General features: G+C 44.9%; 1 protein-coding gene across 1 annotated transcript in view; it reads right to left on the reverse strand.

Annotated features, from left to right (window-relative positions):
- Positions 1-16,070, reverse strand: part of DGAT1 (diacylglycerol O-acyltransferase 1) — a 1,493,476-nt gene that overhangs the window by 873,563 nt on the left and 603,843 nt on the right. Inside the window, exon 6 of the mRNA XM_069621909.1 lies at positions 6,107-6,212. Coding sequence (XP_069478010.1) covers positions 6,107-6,212 — 106 coding nt within the window. The remainder of the gene's footprint in view (positions 1-6,106; positions 6,213-16,070) is intronic.

The following is a 16,070-nucleotide window of genomic DNA, read 5'->3' on the forward strand; positions in this document are numbered from 1 at the left end:
CTTGGTCGGGCGGTGTGAAGGGCCGGGCTCGTCGACGGGGGGTGTCGACGGTATAGGTGGAAGCCTTTCGTCCAGCGATTTCAGCAGCGAGTGCAAAGAGGACAGTACCTCCATGGACAGGGTCGCCGGAGAGCTTGGAGGCTGGGTAAACACCTGAGAGCAGGTTGCTCCTGCTGGAAACCTGGCTCGTAGACCGAGGTCCTCCGGGCTCACAATTCTGAAGCCGTCGTCTTCTTTCGAGGCTATCGACGCTGCCTGTTCCTGTAGCAATGTGTCAGGCAACTCCACATCAAATACTTCTGGTCTCCAAGCCAGAACTTCCGTCGACGAGGTCATCGTCGTCGAGGTTGTCGCTGGGTTGACGACGGGTGAAATCGACTGCGTCAGAGGCAGCGAGGACACCGACTGGATCGTCGTCGTCGACGTTGGGCCTGCAGGTGGTTTAGGCGATCCCGCCTTCACAGCGCTCTCCCTGCGTTTCTCCGAATCTCTACTCGTGGCTGATCTGTGTTGATCGCCCGAGGAGGATTTAGGCCTCTCCTTTCCTTTCTTCAACGAAGTTGACGAAGATGTCTTTCTTGAGTCTTTAGCAGAATCCTTAGAAGAGTGACTTCGTGGAACGTCCTTTTCCACAGGTCGTGACTTCTTAGCCGGAGGCTCCGACGAAGTTGAGCGCCGAGGAGCTCCTGATGTTTTCGCCGAGGCCATGCTGCGCACAGAGCCCACCTCAGACTGAGGGTACGCTCCCGCACCGTCATTTAACCAGGATACCAGTCGTCGGTTTCGATCCTTCAGGGTTTTCTGGGAAAAACCCTTACATATTTCCCACTGGTCTGCCGAGTGGTGAGGGTGGAGGCAATAAATACAGTCTAAATGGCCGTCCCCCTCATAAACCTTCTTCAATCCGCACGTGGCACATGGGCGAAATAGAGGTTTTCCCGACATTCCGATAAAACTCCCAAACTCACAGGAGTTCGACAATTTGACAAATTCTAGCAGTAGAGACTACGCGAGGAGATCCCACTATCTTTGGAGACGGTTGAAATCTGACGGGACCCGCGGGGGCGGGGCCTTTTATACCATTACGTCCAACGGGGCTTGCGTGGACGGCCCCGGAGAGGACGTAGATGTGGATAGGACACACAAGTGTCGGAAGTTTTTTCCTATAGAAAACGACTATATATGTGTACCGAGGATTCCCAGTCTGACGACGGGGAATATTCTAAGCATGTGAATCCATGAAAGATCCAATGCTGGAGAATTTACACTTCATATTGCACTTCTGCTTTCCTTTCGTCTAGATACCATACAGAGACCTTCGATTGAGCACATTCACGGTATCGTATCTTTTCTTCTAATGTTCAAATATTCACCAGCAATTTTACTTCAGTCAAGTGTTTCATCACACATTTAACAATGTTCTTTCCAGCGCTCACTTTACAATGTTGCTGCTTGCAAGCTTGACTACACAGACTGGTCTTCCCAAATCGCCAAATGTTTTGTTCTGTTGCTTTTGTTCTTGGAGCCAAGGACAATAGCACTGCGTCTGCTGTTTCTCCCCGCCTTCATCAGTTACACGGTAGGACCCTCGATATCTCCGACACAATGCAGGATTCTTTAGCCTTGTTTCCTGGTCTTACGTTTTCTGGCTTGAAGGTTTCTTGAAAATAACGGCTTCCTGTCAACAAGGTCAAGTGTGTTGCCCATCTCACAAACCTTTCGTGCCTTGACGTCCCTCTCCTCGTTCAACTGCCACCTTGAAACTGGGGTACCTTTGTGTGTTTTGCCTTGCTCTGAGTGTGCTCTCATGCTCCGGATTTTATCAGTGTGGGGAAGTGTAAGGGAAGTCAGGTGTGAGCAATTGTTGATAACTGCCTAACCTCACCTGACCATTGTATTGCGACAGGTCATGTAAACGGCTCGGGTGCGAGTCTCTTCTCTCCTAGATCGGGCGGTCTGTGAGAAATGTTTGTGAAGATAAGGGGGCGGGGGACTGAGTTACTAAATATCCCATTGGTTAAGATGGGATAAAGGTATTCCAGGGAAGAGAGGGATACCGTGTCTCACCATCCAGTGTCCCACTTGCACAGGACCCCTCACTTAGGTGATTCTCCCACACTGGTCCACCCCTAGGGGCTGGATCCAAAGGCGATGGCCATGCCCTGGCCACCTGAGAGCGAGAAAGGCAGGGACTAGCGGGTGAGACACATTCATGTTCATTGTACACCCTTCCCATATGTGATGTAGACGCATCAGTTTCACAGGGAAACCAGGAAAGGAAACAAGACGTTCCCTTGGACTTTGCCTTTTCAGAGTCCCACAGTGAAACAGTAGGGTTGCAGGTCTAAGAACCATCGCATGACTCAAGGATTCAAGTACTTTCGTTGGCTTATCCATACTAACGGTGAATGGTCTGTGACAAGGGTGAACTTCTTCCCCAAAAGTTAGTATCTTAAATGAGTGATTGTCCATTGATGGCAAAGGCCTCTAATTCCAATACAGAGTAGTTATTTTCACAAGGGAAGAGTTTGACTAGTGAATAGGATAGGATGCCCTAATACATCACAAATTTGTGATAAAAAAAACTGCTCCCAAACCCTATGAGAGAGGCATCAGTTTGTAACAAACACCTTTGAAAAATCTAGCACCTTTAGGGTTGGGTACTGACACAAGGTTTGTTTCAAGTGATTGTAGCATATGTCATCCTCATCAGTCTAATAGAGCTTCTGGTGTTCAGCGTTCTTTAATGTGACGGTTAATCTAGCCCATCTCATGAACCTCTCATGCCTGGCTGTCTCTCCCCTTGTTCAACTGAAACCTTGAAACTGCTGTACCTCTGTTTTGCCTCCCTCAGAGTGTGCTCTCGTGCACCCCCTTTTATCCATGTGGGGAAGTGTAATGGAAGTCAGGTGTGAGTCATTGTCGATAATTGCCTGGCCATAGTATTGGGACAGGTCATGTACACAGCTCGGTTGTGGGTCTGTTCTCTCCCAGAGTGAGCTGTCCGTGAGAAAGTGTTTGTGCATAAAAAGGGGGTGTGTGGGGAGGGTTGAGTTTCTAAATATCCTATTGGGTAAGATGGGATAAATGTGTTACAGGGAAGAGGGATACTGCGTCTCACCATCCAGTGTCCCACTCACCGAGGACCCACTCACCCAGGTGATCGTCCTTCACTGGTCCTCCCCCAGGGTCTGGATCCAAAGACGATGTGCCCTGGGAGTGAGGGGGAGAAAGAGGTGAATATAAGCAGGGAAGAGCGGGTGAGACGCCGTCAGGTTTCTCACAACCCTAATCACCCTCCCACCAAAGGCTGAGCAGAGTTTCCATCCCCTCGTGAAGGTCAGATTGCGCATCTTGACATGTGTCAACGAACTATTTCCTGAAAAGGTCTTCCCCATCAAGGGTATATCAATGACCTTTTCCTAAACCTCTGGCCTAAAATTCTTAGCCTTCAACCAGCTTTAACAGCAAAGAACTGGGGCGCTCCCCATTTGCCAGTCAGCAATTTAAACAGACTGAAAAAATGTGGTTGGAAGCTTCTTTCCTTTACCTTAGCACCCTAGAGCCTCCTGCGTTTTTATACATTGGCAGAAGTGTAAGCCCCAATGTTCTACCACAGCTCTATCTGGCTAGAATGGTCAGGGAGTTTGTAGACTTAATAGGCGTTAGAGCCATGGACAGTACTTGCTTCACAAAGGTATGGAGTGGTCTGCCTTCTATATCCAACTACACAGGTAGAGGATGGATAAAATTCACCTTTTCCTTGCTACACCAGAAACCACTGAATCTGGGCTTGGCCGCATTCTTAAGTATTTAAGGCATTATCTGGTTTTCTAAATGTGTCTAGCCAATCCCTTTATCCCTAAGGTAGTTTCTAGAACCATCAGGCCATACTTCACAGGTGTCTTCACGAATGGGGATATCTGTTTTCCTTGACATTTACCTTAGCTGGATAAGAAATCCTCTTTCCTCTGTTCTGTAGACAAAAGGTCAAACATCTTCGTGGCTTTCGTCATAATGGTTTGAAATGCCCAGATCACGATTGGGTGTGAGGAATTTCTTCCGGCTCTCCATCATCTGGCAAAAGGACATCAAATTCATCAGTTGACAACTTATGTGCCAAGACAATCATGTGTGCCATTCTGGGGAACCATGTCTGAAGGTACATAGACAGGGTGTCGTCTCCTATGGTCTTCTTTGGTTGGAGTTTCTCTATTATGTTGCTGAATTGGGGCTCATTGCTTTTGCTGCTGCAGCATCTTCGAAGGAGGCTCGGGCCTTGGAGGGATGTTCGGTACCCTTGTCTGTAGATCACTTACTAACGTCTGCAAGTGAATCAGAATATCCATGGATAAATATCTTGCATCTGGCTGTGGAGATTGTCTAATCGGCACAAAATGTTGTGATGATGCTTTTTGCAGGCCGGGGAATAGTGTATGCTGCGGCGCCAGCCCTCATTCTTGCAACTCCTCTTCCACACTGGAAAAGGCACTCTCCAGCACGTCCATCTAGTGATCCAGAATGTCCACTGGTGGGATGTGTAGGGGCTCTGAAATAGGAGGGACATATGGACTCAACGTTTGCCCCCGAGCTGGGCTTTCTTGATCTGTTGGCCCGGATTGATTTGGTGCAAGTTTCTGATGATGTATTGAGGACCGCCCAACCATCGGCACGGTCCGAGACTAGGTTGTCGGAGTGACCACCAAAGTCAGACTGGGTTGCCAGCGCATGTTTCAATACTGTCGTAGTTGACTGGCCCTAACTGAATATTGGCAGTCAGATCGGATGTGTTTGGCAATTGTGTCGTAGCCTCGGGAGCCATTCGACTCGTAGACAGAGCCACAGCCGATAGCTTTGTGGATGCATCTGTAGTCAATGATTAGTGTTTACTGTCCAGACTAGGATGACCAGTAAGGTTATTAGGCAAGTAGAGCTTATTTGAGCCTAGGTGCAATCTTCCCTTCGATCCCTGGAGGACTGTGGGACTTTGCTCCTTTGGAAGTTATAACCTTATCTAGTGGTCTGCTAGGATGCCTTGAAGCAGAGCCCTGACTGGAGCAGAACCTCGCCCAGCCATGTTACCAGCCTTCTATGCCTGTTCGAGTCTGATTGGATAAAAGACAAAGGTTAAGCAGGAGACAATTTCATGGCTAGTATATAGGCAGTATAGGCTCCTTGTACTGGTCCTCCACATAGCGGGTCTTTCTAGGCTTGGGATCAGTCATTGTGACTTGGAGAGAAAAAAAACACCTTAATAGATTAACACTGAGGGAACACCAGATGAATGTGTACTGCCTTCCGGGGAGTTTCAACTGACTGCAACGTTCCCAAAACCCTCCACAATATGTAAGAACTTATACTGAGCTTTAAAATAAGTTGAGTCTTGGGTCTTTAACTTGAAAGATCATTTTAAAACATTAAGTGAGAATCTGAAAATGGACTCCCGGGGTGAAACTAAGGGAGAAGGTGCCTAGTGGTTACAGCGCAACTAGTGCAAAGGGAGTTTGAAAGAACACAAAATAGTGCAGTTTAATTTTTATTCCCAATGTAAACGGCTTTATTATGGATTCCCAGCTTGATGACGGGCAATATTCAACAGCATGGCAATCTATGAAAGATCACATGGTGGAGAATAGAATAATCAAGTTACATGGCTAAAATCCTAAGTACGGAAACTTAGAAGCTTGAGTCAGGTATTAAGCAAGATATAAACCAACAATAAAAGTAAAACAAGAAAAAACACTGACAAATACATATATAGGAAGAGACCAATCCACCCAATACTACCATAAGTGGCTCTAAGAAAGTGACTGCAATTGGTGACCTACTGGATAAACGACACCAGTGTTCTGAAATATCCTGCTGCCATAAACTACATCGGTGACACCAGTCTGTGCCCTGAAACCCCTCAAAGGGAATTGGGCTAAACTGTTTTAAAAGTGAAACTGTTCATAACAGAATACACAAAGATATTTAGATCCACACTTTATGGTAGACTATAAAATGTGAACATGACAAATTCTCATGATGTAACAAGTTTTTTGTTTTATAATAAAAAAAATAAAAAATAAAAATGTGTAAGAAGTTTCCAAGTCGATCGCCTTACCTGGAGTAATTGATTGGACCATGAAAACCACAACCACAGGTGCACACAGAATGGTGATGAGAATCAATGCGTGGACGAACAACCCAAATCGCTCAGAGATGGAACCCTGCAAATAGTTTAGGAAAGCGTCGACAGTTGAAAAAGGATCACTGAATTATAGCAGTACTCCATAACTGTGCAAGTTAATACTTTATTTTCCTTTAAAAGTACAATGAATATTGCATTAAAGCAAATTAAAAGTGGGCATCATTCAAGGCTAGTTATGTAACATGGCAAAGCAGGCTAGTTTAACCCATTTCAATACTCTAGTATATGCTGAGAAGCTAATGTTTAAAATGTTTACATTTTATCAGGACAACAGCGCTAAATACATTAAAGGATAGTTCCGGGACTTTTTTTTTTATTGTCCCTACGGTTCGGCCATGTGTTTTTAAGTATAACTCGGTAGATCGTAGAAAACTTTCCTATGGACCTTACCCGACTTTTCGTCCATTAACGCACTCGAAATCAGCCGCCATTTTCTGATAATCCTATCATTTCCCCCCCCCCATCGCCCTGGCTCACCTGCTTTTGCGGCACTAAATCAAATACCCCGCCCCTGAAACAGACTTTATCAAAACATTCATATTCCCCGCCTCTATCCGTGACGTGACTGAGCTGCGTAGGCAAACGCGCCCAGGCGTCTTCTACGCGACTCCACACAGAACCCGGAAATCAACACAGATGAGCTCACACAACACAGCGCGCCACAATTGGGAATATGAAACTGTACTTTTAAATTAAATCGCAAGATTGTAAATTTGGTAAAGTACATTTATTTGACATCAAATGTTTTGAGAATATTCAGCGATTTGCATTTTTATTTGCTCTCGATCCAAAATAGTTCGTCTTGAGGCAAGCGATGTTCATGTGCAGTACACAGGGTGTTGGTTTACGATAAAATAAGCTCTTCGGTCGCACTGATAATCGCATGGCTGTTCCAACGACGAGGCACTAGGCCACCACAACGGTCTGTATGTTGCATCTAGCCGTTAGTACCGCGTAAGGGCATACTTGTACTTGGCGATCGTCCCATAAAATGGTCAGGGTGGTAACGTTGTTCACGCGGAGAAGCAACTGGCGGTTAAAAAACCCATCCGCCGGTGTCTGGTACTCGTGACACATGCAATAATGAATGATGTACCTGTTTGAAAAACATAAAAAATGAAATTAGTCTCACCATCAGATCTTTATTAAAATTATTCATTTTATATATTAGGTCGGGAAATTATTTCATAGCTAGGACAGTGCAACTGGGTATTATACGTCAAGGGGGGGCTGTAGGATACTGAGACAGTCCCCCAGTGCAGGGGTTGACAGGGAGGCAGTGCAGGTGGAGAGTGGAAGGGCCCAGGACCGAGGTCGCAGACAGTGGACCAGTTGTAGCAGGGGAGAGGGAGAGAGAAAGCAGAAGCAAAGAGGAAGGTTTTGAGGTGCTTCCGTAAAAGGAGATGGTTCTCCTCAAGATAGTGCGTGGTACAAAACAATATGCCACATAGAACGAACAAGTACAACTTAACCCGTCTTTAAAGCTACTGTATAGTAATTAAATTGCGGTATAAACTCATCTAAAGAGTTACTTACATTATATTTGCATTTTCCATTGTGTCTGTGCGTAGGGCAGCCCTGAAATACCACTACTTCTATGCCGACGTTATTTCTTCTAATGAACGAACATTAAATGGCTTTCGTTTCTGAAATTGTATTCATTATCGTTTTACGTTATTGCACCACACCCCCAAAAAGAAGTCTTTCGGGATGGTCCCGGCCTGTCAAGGTCAAATAACAATAGAACCTTATACTGAGTCGTGGGCCATTCCGGCACCCGAGCAAGAAATCAAAGCAGCTGACCTTCACTTTGAACGAGCACACATTCCTAGTTAGCTACATTCAGTGTAAGGCCATCTCACAGGACTTGAAATTTACACTCCATCTTTGCATTTTGTCTGCGTGCTTTGCAGCCCCAGAGAACCATACATACGGAGACATTCTATATTTTTGAAAAATGATTTATATTACTGTTTGGTTTAATTTAATGCGCAAATGAACAAGGTTGGATAGACACATTGCATGTACACTGAGCAATCACTTTTATTTACACATTACATAGATACACATTCAATGGGCCTGCGACATGAGGAGACTCAAGAGAACAGACAATCAAATTACAATCATTTAAACCGTGATGTGTATTTCTCAATGAGCTCTTCTTTAGGTGGACATGGAACACAGGCAATGTTGGGTGGCAATGCAGTTGTCCCCTGCACAGGTTCGTTCACAACTCCATTTATGTGCCTATCTAGGACGTCAACAATAAGTCTTTCAATAAACTCATATTGCATATCCTCAAACACTGGTTTGATCACCCATTGTTTACTTCTTTTAGCGAAGGCCTTATTGTAGCGAAGCGTCCCTAAAGTTCCGGTCGTCCTACTTTGTTGACGGCCAACATTATGGTTATGTGCCAAGACCGCTAGAAGAGTCCGATTTATCATGCCCGCCATGCCAAAATGCAATCGTTTTGGCCTGTACTTTAGGCACATATTGTGGAACACCTCCAAATCTCCTGTGTGGCAGAATTCCGTGAGTCCCCTCAAATCTCTTGTTATATTTTATCAAATACAATCTTTTCAATGGCTTTGTGAGTGGGTGATGAAGGAATCAACCACCACTTCTTCCGTGCCTCCTCTGTGGACAAATGGCCATGTTCACAATTGTGGAAATGTTGGTTTGTGTTCCAACGGTGAACGTTGGTACAGTGTAGCATTACTGACCGCCATTTTCCCAGTAGAATTTCCAACGACCCATCACATGTTTTTGAGCTCCACCAAAGATGGTTGCTGATTGACTTGGACCACTGTGAAATACCTTGCATATCTTTTTTTTTTACCTGCAGCCGACATTTTTTTATTGATTGTTTTTGCAAGATGCCAAACGTCAAATTGGTGATTTATATTTTTGTACTCTTCTCTCATTGTCTTGGCAATTGAAACGTGTCTGTCCGTGGCTATCAGGTCGATCACCATTCCCCGCGATTGTAGTGCTTGCAATGATGCTACAAAGCCAACTTTCTCCATGGCCACTGAGGATGTACTTTGTGACACCTGCACGACCACCGAACTCACAATTTTCTTACTTTCCATGTCCTGAAAGTGGTAGGTGCAGTACTTGGCTGAAAATCCTGGGCTGTCGCACTGTCCATCACCGGCTAGCCTGAACCGTTTGCCGCGAATGTACTATCAATAGACATTTTTTCCATTCTCCAAGCTTCGCTAATGGCTGGAAATAGATAATCGGTTTGGTATTTGTAGAACTGAGTTTTCGCAATGAAATGGATTCCCACAAACTGGAAGAAAGACTAACTTTTTAAAACTTGAACCACTAAAAAGTGCAGCCGCTGCACAAAGTAGATTGCCTGCTGGCAGTTGCCCCAGCATGGGTTGTGCAGACCATGAGAAAGGATGATATTTTGTACAGGTGGCATGTATTTTAAGGTTAGTGCCTCGAATTGCACGAGTCACATTAATCAATGGCTCCCCACATACTTCCCCCACCAACCGAATGCCCACATTTCATCCGAATAATAATATCAATCAAACAACTATCGAATACAATGAATTTGGCCTCTTTCCTTATACTGTCACTCTGCATCCCAGCTGGTTCGGCCTGTAACGTTGAGGACATGTCACTCACATGAAAGGTAGAATCTCTGATATCGTCTTCCGCTATGTTCAGTGATATTGATGGTGTTTCATTGTCGTCCACTTCATTCTCTTCCATTGCAACATCTGTTCCTTCTCCGGCGATGGGTGAATAAGACAATTTCTTCAACTTTCTCGCGGTCTTAGTTTTTGCGGGTGTGGATTCTGTGAATTGATCTCCGACTGCATCCGAACTACCAGGAGGACATTCACTATCAATGGCTGGATGTGGTATAGCTCCGTTGTCAATCACTTCATATTCTTCCCATTGGCACGATGCATCTCCAGTCTCAAGTCCCTGCCAAAAGGTTTGACAAGCAACATCTCTCGTTCGCTTCACTGTCTGTAGATCTAGTTCGTACACCCACTCGCATCTAGAGGACAGATTGGAAAAGGGATGTTCAGTTTAAACACAACTTACAGTATTGAACTATTAACAGTGAAAAACAACATAATATAGTGACCAGGACACTAACCTTCTTTTGCTTTCTTTTCTTTGAAACTTTCTTGCCCCGAACTTCAACATCAGGACGCTGTTGCTCCGACTCGTGTGTGCATGTCTCCACTTCCTCTTGCGCTGCAACGACTATATTTTCATGATAAGCACATCCATCACGCACTGACGCTCCATCGACTCCCTGAAACATAGAACTTTCATTAGTATGTATAATAATATTGAAAACACAAAATGTACTTGGGGACCAATACCCACGTACATCTCAATAGCAAAACATGAATTAACGCTTTGTGTAGAACATTCAAACGACAATTATTCACGCATAGTTGATCTAGTTAGATGGAACTGTCAAGATCCATACCTCGAGCTCCTCATAGACTTCCATTGATGATATTATTGAAGATGATGCTTCAGTAACTCCCTGAAACACAGTAATTGCATTAGTATGGTTTTCTATTTTGATAAAAAGAACAGAAACTTTGTGCAGGCGTCAACGGCTCATCTAAATAGACCTGCACAAATGATCAGTTGTCTACAATAAATAATGGATATCTAAATATGATTCGATTTGCTCGATCGTTGGAAGTGTCACCACCCAGAAATCTGCATCAACTACTGGGGGTGATGTTCTTGTAGAAGAAGCTGCGTCATCTCCCTGAAACATAGTACTTGCGTTAATAAAGAAGGAAGTATAGCGGATGTAATCACGTCATATGATTTCGCTTGATCGAACTGTCAGTATCCATACCTCGAAATGCATAAGAACATCAAGGGACGATGTAACTGCGGTGCACACTTCTGCAAGCTGATGCGCCGACCCGTAACTGCATGCTCCCCCTTCTTCTTGGACTAATGCTCCATCGACTCCCTGAAACATAGGACTTTCATTAGTAATGAACACAATATTGAAAAAAGAAGACACATAGGAGGGCGATGACAGAAGGATATATCAATGGCTAAAAACGAAAGAAACATTGTGTGTAACAATCACGCTACAAGAATGCAAGATCTGATGATCTCCATCGATGGAACTGTCCGGAAACGTACCTCGAGCATCTGAGTGACATCAACGGTAGTCGTCAATACGTTGGACTCCTCAGCATCTCCCTGAAAGACAGTACTTGCATTATTTTGGATAACAATAATTATAACTGAAAACAAAGACTAGAGGACGAGTACAAGGGTGTACCATTAGGTAAAATAATTACACGATAAATTAAAACTATTGATTTACATGCCTAAAACAAGTCAGTGGCAGAATAGCCAAGTAAGATTACCCGATAGGCGCTTGAAGTGGCTGATGACTGCAATAACGACACGGATGGAGAATCTTCCGCCTTCATATTGAGTGGATACATAAATGGGGAAATTATTGTTAGCTAATGCTACACACTACCGCAAGGCCGAGAGATAAATATGTAAACTTGACTCACCAGTGGAGGGATGTGGACGAATAGAGTGGGAATAGCGGTTGAGAGCAATTTTCGCCTCGCTCGCGGTGTGTTCTTCTTTATTAGCAATGATGTGGAGTACATGTCAGAGGTAAAGTGCCTGCTGCAGATGCGGTATCGATCACCCCTCTTGTCCGCAAAGACTTCTAGGACTCTACTTTCAAGCTCAGACGGTGGATATCCGCAATATCGGACCCATTCTCTTATCTGATCTATTGTTTTAGGGAAAACATGCATTATAGTACCTTCAGATTTATTATGGGTCTTCGAAGGGCAACCGCCAATGGAACAGGCAGGCATTGTGGAAAGTTCTGAAAAGTAAAGATCAACAATTCTCTATGAATACCAATGTAAACTCAGAACATGTGACTAGTTCCTTGCATGTACTGTCTTGAACGAAAAGAAATTGGACGCAAAATGATTATGGTACATGGCCTTACCTTGATGAACAAACAGTTAGATGCAGGGATCAGAGTAGTTTCTTGTCGTAGAACAGGGAGCAGTTCACAGGTTGCAAACTGAGGAGTTTCCTCGAAGTGGTCACGGAAGTTCACAGAGACGAAGAGCAGATAACCAGCACCTTCACGGGTTGACTAGCAAAGCGCAAAGAAGTGCTCATTAGAAATATGAAGTGGGTTATAAAGAATTCGAAACAGGGGTGTGTTTGTGAATGAATGACGTGTATATGTCGTGGCATTATGCGGTTTGCAGGGGGCCGTCCAGCGTGAGGGGGGCTGCTTGGCAGGAGACACGGGGTCTGGAGGTAGACATGGGAACAACAACCCATGCTCTATAGACCACTTTGAAGTGTACATGGTCTTTGGCACCTCTTGGCCTTTATCGCTCCCTGACAGCTCCAGTTGCCAGCACAAGTAACCCGGTGCGAACTGCCTTTGATAGGGCGGGGGGTGGATTGGGGCGGTGGTCGTGCAGACAAGACACAGGAAGACTCGTGAATGGAGACACACTTATGTGGATTGCAGGGGGCCGTCCAGCGTGAGGGGGGATGCTTGGCAGGAGACACGGGGTCTGGAGGTAGACATGGGAACAACAACCCATGCTCTATAGACCACTTTGGTGGTCTTTGGCACCTAGGCAGTTAGCAGCAGGCTGGCCTGTGGTGGCAAGGCGGCACGGGCCAGAGGGGGTCATCTCTGTACCCGGTGCCCAAAAGGATGATTTATTATGATCAACCATATTGATTATTTACCTATAACCATGTTTTGTATCAATAAAATCCAACGGCCTAACTTTTATTGCCAACGCTTGAACAAAGTGGTGTGGTAAGTATTTTTGGGGGAGGAGGCAAGGCCGGGAGGCTTGATGCCAACCCGCAAAATATCATATGTATGTCTGCTGCATATGGGTTCAACGGTTATGTGGATTGAAGGTGGGCGGCCAGCGTGAGGGAGGATGCTGGCCGGAGACATGTGGTGTGACAAGACAAGGCACAGGAAGACTATTCAATGGAGACACACTAGATTCATTTAAAAAATCAAAACAACCATTGTTAAAATATATGTTGGGTTTTATTTTAGATCTTAATTTCAATTGAACATAAATAATAAACATTACACATTGTAAAGTTCCGGTTGCAGCACATCCAGGGAAAATCTGCGGTATTGTCCACGGTCGCTGGGGAAATGTTGTCTAATGGCAAGTACCGCACAGGCAGGTATTACTCTCCGAACGCGGTGTCCGAGCCTCCCGTGAAGCCACCAAGTGAAGCAATGATAGGCCACCAGCCTGTACCACCTGTGAAAACGAAAGATGCAAACTGTATTAAAATGACAAAACTTTATCACTGTCGATTCAGGTAAAAAATGTCATTCTGCTTTGAAAAAAATTCTATCTAGAAAATGCACAATATGGAACCAATTTACATGCATTCGAATGATATGTAGATGTAATTTTATATGTGGGAGACGACCATGACATAGTAGTGGCATCACTGACATCAAAACCAGAGTATACTTACTCGTTACTCGGATTACGCGGACGAACAGTGCCGCGAAGTTCGTGCATAAGCACCATCATCATCCTCAACACGGTCCGTGAGAGGCAGGCTTCCCTGAACTCTGGCAGCTCGGTGATGCATTGCGGACTTGGCTCGCCTTCCGAAATGTAGGCCAAGCACCCGGAATTTTCACGGCAGCAGCAGTTCTCCTCAGTTGGCATTAGCTCGCACCGATTGCACGTGCACCAGGTGGAGACGCCGTCCATGCGACATGGTCCAGGCTCTTCATCCGTTGACTGGTCCTCCCAACTGCCGTCCGAATCCCCATCGTTTTCGCGTGCTTGCCTTTCCAGTAGTTCTTCCTCGGTGTACTCGGGCTCGTACATATATGGCATTATTGTAGCCATTGTGTGGTAAAGAAAGTAAAATAATTTACAGAGATGGTACAGGTGTTCACAAGGCCTAGAAGCGGCGAAGGTAGCTGACCAGAGCACAGAAACGAGTCACAGAATACTCAAAGTAACACAGAGAGAGTAATGGAATCGAAAATCTGCTGCTGTGTGTTGTGAAACGGTGTGTTTATACTTAGAGGAAAGAGGCGTCCTGCCATTTCCATGGCGACACTTCATTAGCTGAGGCGCAGCGATTGTTGACACGAAACGTGCTTTGGCGTTGGGAAATGGGCGGTACGCGCCTGCTGATGTCAGGCTCAGGGGCGGGGGATTTGATTTAGTGCCGCAAAAGCAGGTGAGCCAGGGCGATGGGGGGAAATGATAGGATTATCAGAAAATGGCGGCTGATTTCGAGTGCGTTAATGGACGAAAAGTCGGGTAAGGTCCATAGGAAAGTTTTCTACGATCTACCGAGTTATGCTTAAAAACACATGGCCGAACCGTAGGGACAATAAAAAAAAAGTCCCGGAACTATCCTTTAACAAACGGAATGTGGCTATAGAATGAAGTAACTCATTTTATCTCCAAAGGGTCAGTCACAGAATCATTTGGGTGAAATGTCCCCATACGTAGAATGTCAGTGAGAGTAACATTAGTCAAGACTGAAAGCCAGACAAGAGCATCATGAGTGACTGGTGCTGGATAGAAGGGTTTACATGTTTAAGACCGGTGGTTTCAAGTCCCAATGTTCTAGCATTGAGGTAAATTACAGAAAGACTTGTGTTATGGTACAGTAGTCTTATCTCAAATAAAAAGGACTTTACGGAAACCTGCTTCCAGACTTCCTCACTAAAAATCTGACTGATGCTCAAGTTGTATTAGTATTAATGTTCTTAATCCTAAAATAGCACAGCACTCCCTTTCCCACATTTAGAGTGAGCAAGGAGGCAGGAAGGGAAGAAAAGCAAGTATTGAAATATGACGAACCACGTAACTAGAGTTAAACATTTTCAAGATGAACAAGTTACTTATCCGTGGTAACGTTCGTTCAACTGGATGTTTCTCCCACGTATTCCTCATCGTTGAAATGTCCTAGTATGCTCGCAGCATGCTTAGGATTTTCTTTTTTTTCATAGGGTCGAGTGTCATGCAGCGTCGATTAGTGGTCTTAGACTGCCTCTGTAACGTCCCTCGTAATGTTGACGCCGGTATATGGAGCGTGCGCACGGACCATTACCTCAGTTCTAGTTTTTTTCTCTCCTTTAATTTGCATGCTTCGTCACAGGAGGAGACAATCTTGACGTTGCGATAAAGGAAGGTGTAAGTCACGGAAGTTCTAGGTAAGCAAGAGGGAATATGTGGGAGGAACATCCAATCGAAAGAATGTTACCATTGGTAAGTAATTTGTTATTCGAATGGATTGCGTCCTCACATGTATTACTCATCTTTGCTAAACTCCCAAAGCAGTTTGTCTTAGGAGGTGGGTGCTGTTTGTTTATATTATGAGGACAGCTTTGAAAAATGTGGCTTCCTCTCCAGATTCAGTGCATTTTGTTGTGCAGTTTCTGTAAGTATGAAGGGACAACCAGGTTGCCGCTCTGTATATGTCCTGCATTGGCGCACTTCTCCAGAGCAGAGGAAGCAGCCACCCCTGTAGTGGAATGGGCCCCCAAACCTTCAGGTACATCTTTGCCTGCTAGAGAGAAGCATTCTATTATGCCCATGACAATCCATCTAAAGATGGTTTGTTTTGTGGCCACCAAGCCTAATCTTTGACGAGCACAACCAATGAAGAGCTGGTCATCTTGACCAACACTTGCTGTTCGTGTAATGTAGTAGCTTAGTACCCTTTGTGGGTCCAGACGATGGTCTCTCCGCTTTTGACAGATGAGGTGGATAAAAAAAATTGGTAACACGTTACGTTGTGCAAGGTGAAATTCTGACACCACATTCGGAATGAAAGATGA

This window comes from Ambystoma mexicanum, chromosome 5q (assembly GCF_040938575.1).
Source record: "Ambystoma mexicanum isolate Mex_15411 chromosome 5q, UKY_AmexF1_1, whole genome shotgun sequence".
In the NCBI taxonomy this organism is placed as follows: domain Eukaryota; kingdom Metazoa; phylum Chordata; class Amphibia; order Caudata; family Ambystomatidae; genus Ambystoma; species Ambystoma mexicanum.